The 12634-nt window shown below is 61.0% G+C and overlaps 1 protein-coding gene across 6 annotated transcripts in view; it reads right to left on the reverse strand.

The window, feature by feature from the left end:
* Positions 1 to 913: 913 nt before the first annotated feature.
* The window catches only part of LOC122382730 (nuclear hormone receptor E75-like), a 78098-nt gene continuing 66377 nt past the window's right edge, over positions 914 to 12634 (reverse strand). For 4 of the 6 annotated variants that reach the window (XM_043368426.1, XM_043368428.1, XM_043368430.1 and 1 more), the window contains exons 3-6: positions 10116 to 10260; positions 6697 to 6935; positions 4134 to 4340; positions 914 to 3048 (exon numbers count right to left, since the gene is read on the reverse strand). In XM_043368426.1, coding sequence (XP_043224361.1) covers positions 1651 to 3048; positions 4134 to 4340; positions 6697 to 6935; positions 10116 to 10260 — 1989 coding nt within the window. In that variant the 3' untranslated portion in view covers positions 914 to 1650. Of the gene's footprint in view, positions 3049 to 4133; positions 4341 to 6696; positions 6936 to 7092; positions 7399 to 8345; positions 8614 to 10115; positions 10261 to 12634 lie in introns of those variants that run through there. The other 2 variants (XM_043368432.1, XM_043368431.1) reach the window with 2 other exon arrangements.

Consider the following 12634-nt stretch of genomic DNA (forward strand, 5'->3'; position numbering starts at 1 on the left):
GATCGTGGTCATGGTTATCGAAATCAATCAATGAGGCGTGAGGCACCTCTGGGGGCCGGCCCACCGCTGGTCCAGAGAGCACCTACGTCTGTATGCAGCCCGGGCTTTCCGCTGGTCACGACTCAGTCGGCCACTCGTGCACGTGGTCTGTAATGACTTCCAGGCAGGCTTCATGGCACATGTGGCCAGTCAGAGACCTCCGGGAACCGTCGGCCGTATTGCAGCTCGTGCAGCCGTGTACCGAATGAGTCCCACCGCCCCACATAACCCACACCGTCCCCTGATTCAGCCTCGGTCGGGTCACGCCTGTCCCGTCACTTGTTCACCTCGTCTCACCCTCGCCCGAGCTTTCCAGCCGTGACTCTCATCCTAACGCGCACGTTTCGAAATGCCCGGTGATTCAGACTGGAATCTGGCGCAGTAGTGGGTGTAATGGTGCGTTGACCAGCAGTTGTGTCAGGCTCAGCCCGAGATGAGACGATTGTCTGCGGCTGGAGGCGGGGAATATATCGCCGCCATCGCGAATGCTGATGAGCCGTTTATTTTACTCGGTACGACTGCTCGCTCATTATTTCAGAGGTTTGCGGATATAGGTAAAGCGTAGGTTCTGATTGCGCTTGATACGCGCGACTAGAACCGTGCGTTGCTATTTCAGTTGTATGCGATAGCTTCCGCGTCCATTTAAACCCGTGCGATGATCTATTCTTACTGCATTCTATAAGCGTCCTTAATGACTGTTTGATATGCATCTCGCATTGTTTCCGATTCAGCGCCACGGCTCTCCATTCATTCACCGATCCGGCCGTCCTCGACATTCCGTTTTCCAGTTCGACTCGAGCTCCCGGTTCCGCTTCCGTTCCAACCCCCCCCCCCCCACCGCCCTCTCAGTCGCCATTTGGCCAGACACGGTATGTTTGTTTGTACATAGTTTTCCTGTATTTATGATGATACACGAGCACAATGATACCGGGTGAGTGGGACGCCGCGAGACGCCACTGCTCTCTCTAGGGAGGAGATCTAGTCCGGCATATTCACAATCCGGCCACCGCTGTAGGCCGGAGCGCCTACCGATCGGCATTTGGACTTCAGTCCACTGCCGAACGGAGGCCAACCAGGCAACAAAACCATAAAGCGATATATGTATACAGTGCGCACAGGCAAACGTAACACCTACGACTGTGAATGCACCAAGAGGACGACACGCACACACACGCACACACACACGCTGCGGGTCTGCTCTCGCCAGCCCGTCGGGGACTGAGGTGTCCACCGACGGGCCCAGAATGAATGCCCTGCGGCCGTAGCCGCCTGCCCGCCTGTACAAAACGTCGGCGCCCAACCGCGCCATCACAGCACAGCGCTCCGGTCCGGCCGACCGCCGGCCCGGTCTGACGTTCCCTGTGCCCCGCGCCCCGCGCCCGGCCCCGGCGCCCGCCGGCCGCCACAATGGTCCACGATCGCACAGCTCACGGCCGCCAAAATAAATATATACGACAAGAATTTCGCTCCTCCGTCCGCCGTGTGTGTGCCATATTTGTACTCGCCGACTGGCTCTGTGACCAACAGTTCAAAACAACAAAAATGAAAGTGACTCGAGTTGGGGGTTGCGCGCGGCGCCGGCGCCTAGACGGCGGCCAGGGCGGCCGGCACCTAGACGGCGGCCAGGGCGGCCGGCACCTTCTTGGACAGGTTGAGTGGCTGCATTTCACTGAGATCGGGCGCGGAGCCGGCCGGGCTGGCCGCCGGGGCAGGGCTCCGGCGCGGCTCGGACGGCGCCGGGCTGTGGGCTGGCGCGGGGCTGTGGGCCGGCGCCGGGCTGCGGATGGGCGCCGGGCTGTGCGCCGGAGACAGACGCGGAGGCACCATGCTCACCGAGCCGGGCGCAGCGCGCGCGTGGTGCGGCGGCATCGGCGCCGGCGTCACGGGCACATGCGGCGCGTGCGACACGGGAGGTGGCGGCGGCGCCGTGCGCGACGCGGCGCTGTACGGGCAGGCGGCCGGCGGCGCGCCGCCGATGCCGGCGTGCATGTTGAGCAGGTGTTGGACGGCCTCTCTCTGGCGCAGCTGTTCCGTGGTCCAGCCGCGCTGCGGCGGGGCGCCCAGGATGCGGCTCAGAGTCGGCGTGCGCGACGCCTTCTCGTCATCCACCTCGTCCGAGGACTCGGTCGGCTCCTGCTCGTTCTCGCGCCTCATCCAGCGGAACTTCTTGTGCGGCACGAACGCAGTCTCGAGGAGGGCGCGGCCGCTGCCGTCGGCCGCCACCAGGCTCGGCTTGGAGAGCGCCTGCTTCAGTAGTGGCATGTAGTCGTCTGACTCGGCCTTGATGAATGGCTCCGGTCGCTCGTCGAACAGACTGCGCGGTGAGGAGCACGGGCTGGCCAGGCCGCTGGCAGATGGGCACGGGCTCACCTCGCGCGCCGCCGGGCTCTCGGCCTTGCGTTTGATGGGCTGCGGCCGCGGCTGGAGGGCGGCCACCAGGTGTGGGTGGGAGGCCACTGACGGCACGCCGCTCGGAGGGCCGTCCGGGGACGGTGACGACTCCAGCCGACCGGCCACCGGCGACTGGACGCTGCCCTCCTCACTGCCGACGTACCCAGAGCTGAGACTGTGCGGCGAGTGGTTGGCGTCCCGCACCAGCTCTGTGCCGGGCCACGGGCAGCCGCCCGACGGCCGGCGATCCTCGGGCTCCTTGAGCGAGCGGATCATGTCCGAGTGGAGCGTGTTGAGCGTCTTCAGGTCGTGCACCTTGCGCGCCAGCTGGTCGTACAGGTCGGGCGTCTGCGGGTGGTTGCGCGCCAGCACCGTGCGCAGTGCGGCGTCCACCTTGTGGTGGATGCGCGCGATCAGATCCACGTTACGCAGGCCGGGCCGCTCGGTGGTTAGCACCACGCAGGCGCAGAACAGACCGATCTCGGCGTCACTCAGCCGCAGGGCGTTCAGCTGGTCAGCAAAGTTGAACATGGAGTCGAGCAGGAACTTGGGCTGCGAGCCGGCGGCGAACGCGTCTCGCCGCACCAGCTGACCGTTCAGGCAGACAGCCGTGTTTGTCTGCGGAAGAAGGAAAGACATTCATCAGTACGGGCCGGGCGCGACACGTCAGAAAGCAAACAGTGAAATTCCTCGGCGCTGTCATGGTGAGCGATAATCCAGACCCTATCGCGCACATGTCACTCTGCAAAGGGCGGCGACGGCGGTGGACTTAGGCTCGGCTGAGGGGTTCAGCGTCCGCCGATACGTCGTTCAAGGGCACCCCAACCCCTCCCCGCGCTGCGACAAAGGCGACACGGCTGACCTTGGCCGTCCTGCAGTCGGCGGCCGCATACCGGCGGTACATGAGGCGCCGGCGAGCGGCAGGGGCGCGGCCAGCCCCCCCCCCGTCCCCCCGCTCTGCACATCCGGCAGCCAGGCACCAGCCACCACAAACCGGTATCCGGGTACAGATTATTTTGACTGAGGTTCAGTGCCGGACCTCGTCCCCGTTTCTCAGCGCTCACGGCGCCACTGAGCCCGTCAGCAAGGTTAGGCGATTGCAGCTCGCCTCGGCCGGGGACCTCAGTGGGCCGACTGGCTCGGATCAACCGCAGACAAAGTCCGACCGCCGCCACACTTCCTGGTCCCTCGGTCACCGAGCGGGCGCCCGTCGCCGTTTTCCGGGTGGCCGCATGGCCTCGCCGCGGCGCCGGCCGGGCCGCGCGAGCCCTGCACGACGCCGGTGTTCGCACGGAGCGGGCGCGAGCCGCGAACTCTGGCGGACCCGGGCGCTCCAGTTGGCACTCGGGTTGGCCGGGCGCGAAGGTCGCACGAGCTCGTCTGCCGAGCGGCGCGTGCAGGTGGCCCCTGCAGGGTGCAGCCAGTGACCTCGGCGGCACAGGCGCGGCGCCGGTGAGCTGAGCATCCTCAGGGTCACTGCTCGCACCGGTCGAGCACTTATTCAAACGGAGTGCAAATCGAGTTCGTCGCTCTCCGATAAACCCCTATGCAGTTGAGTGTTTTTGAACCCCAGGAACTTCCTTCACTTTCACCGGCCTCAACAATCACAGGACATCCCACCCACAACGCGGGAAACCCCTCACTGTCCTTTCCCAGCCTATCACCTCTCACTCCTTCCCCAAACATCATGAAGTGATGCTCACCTTGCTGTCGAACATGCAGGCGAGCCAGACGAGCAGCACCTCGAACACGCTCGACTTGAGCAGGGTGACGCGGTCTTCCTCAGGCAGACGCAGGAAGCCGGGCAGCTGCTTGGCAAAGTCCACCACCGCCTTGATGTGCGGTCCGAAGAGCTGAGAGTCGCGCAGACGACCGTCGCTGCCGACCACTCGTGGGCTCAGCGGACACGCCTGGAAAGGAAGAGACAGCTGTCAGTTCACAGGTCTGAGGTCACATCTAACTATAAAACAAAGCTGAGTCTTATTTTTGTAAGGTTTCTCTAGGACACCTTCCTTTGTCTGCCTCCGTGCAGCACGTGCTCGACCGAAGCCTGCTATTCGCTTAGCTCGCCCCCGCCTTCCGAGCGACCAAGGCCAGACGTGCGGTCCATCACGGAAATGCCCGATCTCTGGCCGGCCGACCGGCGTCCCCCCCCCCCCCTGTTGCACGCAGGGTCGCGCCGCCGGCTGGCGGCCCTTCTAACGGCTCGCCAATCCGCTCATTGTTTGTCAGAGCCGCGGTGACCTTTGGCGCCTCTGCCGGCCGCCACTTTTTGCTCCCGGAGCTGGCAAACAGCGTACTGTGGAACGGGGGAGTGCAGAGCGTGCTCGCCACCGCAGCAGCTCTGCTCCGATTGTATGAACGCGGCCACCAATCCGGGGGTTTCGCTTGACCGGCCGGCTCGTGCGTAGGCTCTCTGTGCCGCACTCAGCCGACGACCCGGCCGACGACGCGCAGTTTCAACAGAGTGCGTTTCATAAGCGCGAAGGTTCCCTGAAGGTCAGTGCGTGCGCCACCGAAAACATGTTTACAGCTGATCGACGCGACCGTTGATCGGGAGCGCGACGCAGCTCCGAATTTGTCCGTGCCGCCGGTGCTGCGCCGCGGCGCTCCGTGACTCGACCGGAAGCTCCAGAGCCGGTGTGAATTCACCCCACGCCTGTCCTCTACCCGGACTCTGTGGCCGCACTCTGTGCCCGCCATTGATTCGTCGACGCCGACGAGAAAGGACCTCCGCGTCGCCACCGACGTTTCGTAACGTGACCTTGGCCTTTGCCGGCTCCGTCGGCGCGGTCGATAGCACAGCCGCACGGGTGGTGCGCGGATCGGCCGACGACCCCTCCCTCCCTCCCTCCCTCCCCTCTGCCCGGGCTCATGCGATCCGAGCCAGACAGGAGAGGGGGAGGGGAGGGGAGGGGCGCCGGCAGACGGCCGGAGCGTGCCCCCTGTCTGGCCAGTCCAGATTAGGGGGCTGGCCGCCATTGAAAGGCAGGATGCCAGCTGAGCCGAACGACTTTCCCCATGGAAAGCCAGTGGTGAGGGGTTCAATTCGCGGCCTGTCCAAGGACGCGCCGCGCCGCTCGCGACCTTGAGACCAGCCTTGGCCGATTCCCGACGCTTTCAGAGAGGGGAGCAGACGGCAACTGAGCCGACAGGGGACGGACCAGCCGTCTGGTGGGCCAGGTGCACGCACCGCGCGTGCCCCCTTCCGCTCAAGGCTGGCTGGTAACCGCCGCGCGACATATGGTAATAAACTGTCTGGTCCTTTGAACTGGAACCAGAATGATGGTCTGGTTCTCATAGCCGAGAGCCGCGCCCCGGGCGGCATTTTTGCACATTTTCGCGGCCGAGCAGCCCTCTGGGGGGCCGATCGGACGGCCGAAGGTCAGGCGGGGGCCGCCATGGCCGACTGCCAAGGTCAGGACTGACGTCAGCCTCGTGGCTCCGCCGCGCCGGGCCTGCGCCGCTCGAGCTGCAGGACATTGACGCCTCACCGACCGGGGTAGGGCATGGGGTTCCGGCGTAGGGTCAGGGGTCGGATAAGGGTGTGGCGGGGAAAGGAGGGATGGCATAGTCCAGTGAGTCATCACGAGTCACGTGCTACTGCAACGCAGCAGGGGAAACCAGTTGCAAACGCAACTAATGCCCCCGGCATTGTTGCAGATCGATATAAGTAGGAAGGGTAGGTCATATTATTCCAGACCGGACAGCTTACTAGCTCGCTGCTGGGTCACGCTATTTCGGGCCGAGTGATTCACAATCCATCGGCCTGCCCCACCAGCCGACCGGACTTTGTTATCCGCGCCGTCTCGTCACCGATCCAGTTGCGAAAGATCGCACAACCGCGCAGAGTCGGCCACAATTGCGACACAGGTCAGGCAACTCGGAAGGAAGGGCGGAGAAGTATGTTCACCTCCCCCCGAATTCAGGGCAACTGCGCAAGCCGCGAAATTTAAAACGCCGTCGCATTCGCAATGATTTCGCAACCACGCCCCGGAAATTCACAGTGACTATGTTCGTTCCGCATAATTTCCTTTAAGTGATTAAAATTCACGAATAGACGACCAGTCATCATTCATCAAAATAACGATTTAAATTTTAAGAACTAAAAACTACTATTAGACATTTTAAGCTACCACCCTAATTATAATGCAATTAAGTCCCACCCGATAAAAATATCAAATATTACCGCATAAATACAAACAAAACATAAATCACTAATGCCAACACATTGATTCACACCATTTCCCCCGATTCGGTACTTACATATCCGTTGGTGGTATGGCAGTAGTTGGGTGCGCTGCGAGCCGTCTGCAGCGTGCTCGCCACCTTGTCCCAGGTGAAGTCGCAGGCGTCCATGTGCGCCTGCACGATCATGCGGATAAGCTTGCTGTCGTCCTCCAGCTCAGAGAGGAAGGCGCGCTCCTGGTACTTCTGGTTCACCGACTGCATGGCCGCCAAAATCTTGGCCTTCTCCCGCTTGGGTACGCGCCCGAAACGGACGGCTGTAAAGAGAGAGAAGGTTTTTAGGAACACGAATAAACGTTAAAAGAATACCTAACTACGGCGAGATATTTATGAGATTTTGCTAAATTCATGTTCGTAAATGTATCGAAATGGGCCTGTCGAGTTCACTGCAATACTGCACGTGATGCCACTTACACGAATATCTCCCTCCAGTTTGATCCTGCAGGATCCCCTTGAGGATCGGCAGATCATTCGATATATCCGGCACGGACTGGTCGCTACTGGTCACCCGCGGCATGGTCGGGTCACAGGTCACGGTCACCTCAGGACGCACTCTCTCTCGGCCGGTGCCGGTCGCTCTCTGCAGCACTGCACGCTCCACGCTCCGACCACGCCGCCCGGCCGGACACCACTGAACTGTGCGCGCGCCGGCACCGCTGCCGTCTAACCTTGAAACTACGGCCGGCCGCGGCGGCGGCGGCGGCGGCGGCCGGGGACGGGCCGACGGCCGCCCTCAATAGGCATACGGGGCGAGCAGGCCGCGGCCGCGGCGGCCACTCACAATCGCTGACCCAAATACTGTCCCCTCCTGCCGGTGAGCGCAACTGGGGCGCCCCCGTCAGCCCGAGAAATGAGCATGTTTTCGCGAGACCGACCCGAAAAAGAGGGCAATCCGTAGGGAAGGTGAACCCAGGTCACCCTTGTTGTCACTCTGACCAATGATGACACAATCGTTTGGATCCAGTCCCGGTAGAATCTTCGGGGTCGTATACGCCGCTTGTGCGCCCCCAGGAGCCAGGAAGGGGGAGGGGAGGGAGAGGGAGGTGGCACGCGCCAGGCGCCGCCCGCGGCCGCCGCAGAGGCGGGGATATCTTCCTAGCCACGCGTGCAGTCTCCACAGAAAGGACACCGCTCACCGGGCGTTCATAATCTTGCCGGTGATAAAACGAATACATCTACATCGAGGGAGAAGAAAGGCAAATTTGTTTACTGTCGGCTTTCAACATCGAGCCTTGTTTTCGGTGGCATTCTTCCCTGTGGGTAGAGGGGTATATAACGGCGCGGGGAGCCGAGAGGGCACGCTTTTTGCGGGCTCGGCCTTCTGCGGCGCGTGGCTTCAAGGCAGGCAGGCGGCCGCGCCGGGCGGGTGCTCAGGCGGGCTCGCTTCCGCCGAGGTCAACAGTCCCCTCCCTTCCGGGGGCGGGGGCGGGGGCGGGGGCGGGGGAGGTCAGCCGGCCACCAGGCCAGCAGGAACTGTGTAGGGCACCGGCCCCGGAAGCCAGCTCATGCATGCATGAAGCAGCGCACCGGGGACGCCGGCAGCCAACTCGAGCCGTCATGGCGTGACAGAGGACCGTTTGCAGCGCTTTGTCGATTAACAAATCGAGTTTGCAGGCAATACATAGCCGATTAAGCGACATTTGGAGGTCCCCGGCGTTTGCACTCACCCTTTTCCGTGTACCCCATCGTAGGAAGCTCGATTGGTCGCTTCGTTTTGTCTTCCTTATTCACTACCAACAACCACAAAACTACTTCACGTCTTCCACCAAGCTTCTTTTCTTGACGACTTCCTAGTTCTACACCTTCAAACAACACCCCTCTCTTCTCTGTGTGTAGCTATCACACACTATCGTCTTGTCCGAGGAGCCGTCTGTGTGTCCGCTCACCAGTCGGGGCGCCGCCTCACTACTGACCGAAACCGGTACCTACTCCGTCCGTGTGAGTACGTCGGCGGTGACGTCACGGCCACCAGTGACCTGGTAACCCGGGTTCGTTCACCCCAGCCATGAGTCAGACGACGGCCTATGAGCGCCGCCGCCGCCGCCGGCGGAGGAAAGGGTGCGAGTAGGGACTGCGGGTCCGGGCAGGGTGAATGAACTGCGCATGTAATGAAGGGTGGCTGGTGAAGGGTAGTTCGGGTGATGTATTGATTCATTGGTTGAGGAAGGTAGAATCGAGGGGCTTTGTTCTGAAAAACAAAGCGCTAAAATATAAAATGGGTTAAATGTCCAAATCTAATAAGCGGAATATGATGATCAAGCTTGAAGTGGAGACGGTCTACGCCAACTTTTCGTTTTCACAACCATTGTAGTCCGGATCTCATTTGCGATAAAATCGCTTAGATGCAACATAACCGTATAAGATCTGCCTTCGAGCCAGTTCGGCACTATGGAATGGCTGATTATAGTACCACGATAGATATAAGATAGCTCGTAGAAATCTTCAGTGGAGCTCCGGTTTAAAATCTCGCGTGATGTTATTTGACCGTTATTGGATGCCAGTTATGAAAGATAAGGTTCGGGGAATCCTAGACTGTGGTTGAGACGGACAACAAAGCTGATAATGCAAAGGTGAGTGACCGAGGATTGACGAGAGGAGAGGAGAGGAGAGGAGAGGAGAGGAGAGGAGAGGAGAGGAGAGGAGAGGAGAGGAGAGGAGGGGAGAGGAGAGGAGAGGAGAGGAAAGGACAGGGGAGGAGAGGAGAGGAGAGGAGAGGAGAGGAGAGGAGAGGAGAGGAGAGGAGAGGAGAGGAGAGGAGAGGAGAGGAGAGGAGAGGAGAGGAGAGGAGAGGAGAGGAGAGGAGAGGAGAGGAGAGGAGAGGAGAGGAGAGGAGAGGACTCCGTGACCAGACGAGACGAGGTGGTTAACCGCATGGCCCCGCCCACCCAGACGTCCCTCCCATTACACCGCCGTCCCCAGGGCGGGTGTAACGGAGCCGACAGGGGAACGACCTCGGTACACCTCTGGGCGACGCCACCCTTCCCCTCAGAGTGCCAGGAGGCTATTTCCGGCCGGGCGGGCACACTCCGCCTTCCCCAGCGCTCAGGTCAGTGACCGGCCGCCGTTCCCCATCGGAATCTCGGCGCCGGGCGGCGGCCGTGCCCCAGTGCCGTCGGCGCTCGCTCTCCGCTGCACTGCAGTCGCGGCGTTTCCGGAGCGGTGCCGAGGGTCCGCGGGTCGGTGACCGCGCTATAAGCGCGCCCGGCCGAGGGGAGGCGGTACTGTATCGACCGCAGCTGTCCGCGTCCCTCCCCGCCGCTCCGCTACTCGCCGGAGTCGGAGCCGACTGAGTCAGCGCCGTGGGTGACTCGTGCCAGTGACTCGTACCGCTGTACTAACCCAGCGCGCTGGACCGTGACCCCGCCGGGCCGCCTCTCACGGTATAACCGGCCAACTCCGTGAGTTCGGGTGGGAGTTTGTCGGGAGGTTGTACTCACCGTCGCGGCTCATGCCGACGGCGATACATTTCTTGAGCCGGCAGTACTGGCACCGGTTACGGTTGATCCTCAGGATGGAGCAGTTTTGGTTCTTGGTGCATGGCTTGTACTGGATCTTCTGCTGGATGGAACGGCGGAAAAAGCCCTGCGAAACAAAAATAAACAAGGTCAGCTTAATGTACGCTTCTGTGTCATGATTACTTAAATCTATGATTCGTCACGATATGTGATAGATGAGTTCCCACCGATCTTCCCAAATAGTCATCTCTTCACGGAAGCTCACAGCAGTCACGCCATGAGATTTACTCGCGTGCTGAGCGCGATACTGTCCCTCTCCCTCCCTCCCTATCAGATAGGTGTTTGACCCCGGTCGTCTCCCTTCCTCTCTCTTCCCCTCTCGCTCTGCAGTGATTCTCGAGAAGCTTCCCGTCTCGGCCACACGGAGCGACCGGTAACGGTGTCGGCTCTAAACAAAAACATCCCCGCCGCCGCCGCCGCCGTCTCTATCGCCGCTCGGGTCATTCTCACGCCCGTCTGGTCTCGGTCCAGAACCGGCCCAGCCCAGCCCGGCCCGGCCCGGGCCAGACCAGCGTACGGCGACGGCCCAAATGGGCTCGTGTCACTTCAAGTGACAGGGAGAGTGTGCTACTCGCGAGCCGGGTCGCGGCCCACTTGGACTAAACGGGCGGCGGCCCAGGCCACCCGCAGAGGGATGGGAGGGCCACAGACGGGACAGGGGATCAGTAGGGTGAGGTGGTGACATACTTTGGATAGATTGAGGTAGAGAAGGAGACAATGTGTTCGGTGAGACAAGATGATAGCAGGACAGGTTTGAGAAGGATTGATTTGGAATGTTGATGTAGTGAGGTCCGATAACATATCTGTGAACTGAATAAGCTAATGCGAACAAGTAATCCGTGAACCATTTCAGTAATTGACCGTCTGACTTCCGGGGGCAGGCAGATGGCACGGGCAAGCACCTCGGGCTCACTTCCCGCTCGCTAGACCGACACCAATGGTCCCCATGTCAACGACTCCGCGGCCGGCGCCCAAGGCTAGAGCGGCGCAAAACCGCATGGTAATAACCCGAGCTCGGCAACAGCGCACCTGCAAAAACGGCACGCCACCGGGCGCCGGGTTCGCGCGGCGTTCTCGGTGAACTGACCCCCGTCGGTGCAGAGGGGCGCTGGACTGCACGGCAGACTGTCATGGCCGACGACCCGGATAGCCACCTCCGCCCGGCAATTAGCCACAAGTGCTCGCCGCCCTCGTGTGATACCATTTAGAAGGAGGAGGAACCCGTCGGTCGATGCCCTTGACACTATTCACCGGCGCTGCGGCGGAGGACAGCGCTGGCGGAGCCCGACTGCAGCGCCCTCTGTGCAGTAGCGCGACCTCAGCGCCACCTAGACCACCCGAGCGTCCGAGTCCGTGTCGCTGAACTCCGTTGTCCAAGGACAAATCGGCCTTGTTCGCCCGCTCCACCGTGATCTGCACTTCTCCAGCACTGCTATTTCAGGACCAGACGCACAAACACGCATTTCAGCGCATTCCACATCCCTCCCTCTCCTCCATTCCCCTCGTGACCGTCCGGACTCCCTCCAGCGACCTGCCGCTCCCCGCTGCCCGCCGGGCGAGGGCCGGCTCGGGTTCCGCGGCGCCAGTGAACAGTGCCCTTCATGACGGCGGCGATTCATGGTCAGCCGAGGGCACAGTGGCCGGGTTGAACGACTGCGCCCGGTCTGGCCTTGGACGGCCCGTCGGGCAGTCGCTGACCCTGGCAGTTCAACCTCGCCAGTCCCACCTCGCGGCACATCCTCCTAACCGGCGCACGCGGACCGGCCGGCCGGCCGGCCGGCGCACCCAATGTCACATGGCCGGCGAGGGAAGGCGGAAATGTGCGCCGGCCGCGAGAGGAAGCGATTTGAAATGAGCCCAAACGGGTTTTTGTGGTATACGGCGATTTGTGATACGCTTATCGCGAATGTGTCGAGAGAGGAAATGACAGACGTCAAACTAATGACCACCCGGAATATGTTTAAACTAATTAACACCTTTGAAATAGTTAACTTTCCGGCTTTGGTTCGATGATTATTTCACTGATTTCTATTTATCATTTATTGCCTCAAGAATTGCCCCGAACAAAATTGTTTACCACCAACATCAATCAATAAATGGAAAAGAAAAAGACACAACCAAATAAATGTCTCCTTCTTCCCGGCAATTGTTTGGATTCCGCGTGGTATTGTGAACAAGGAAGTGTGCCCACAGGCAGCTCCAATCGGACGGGCGATAGGAATTTTCCTGTCCCAGGACACACCAGCTACGACAGCCAGGCTGAGCGACAGCAAGCCTTATTGAAACAGATTTTTGGAGCTCTCCTAAAAATGGTCCCTCCACTGCCCCGTTAAATTGGTAACTCAACCCACAGTCCCGAACAGCTGTCTAAAACACACCAATCGGCGGGGCGCACTAGCAGGGTAAGGGATCCACAACCGAGCAGCGAGCCATACAACCGA

This window comes from Amphibalanus amphitrite, unplaced genomic scaffold (genome assembly GCF_019059575.1).
Source record: "Amphibalanus amphitrite isolate SeventyFive unplaced genomic scaffold, NRLGWU_Aamphi_draft 000145F_arrow, whole genome shotgun sequence".
In the NCBI taxonomy this organism is placed as follows: Eukaryota; Metazoa; Arthropoda; class Thecostraca; order Balanomorpha; family Balanidae; genus Amphibalanus; species Amphibalanus amphitrite.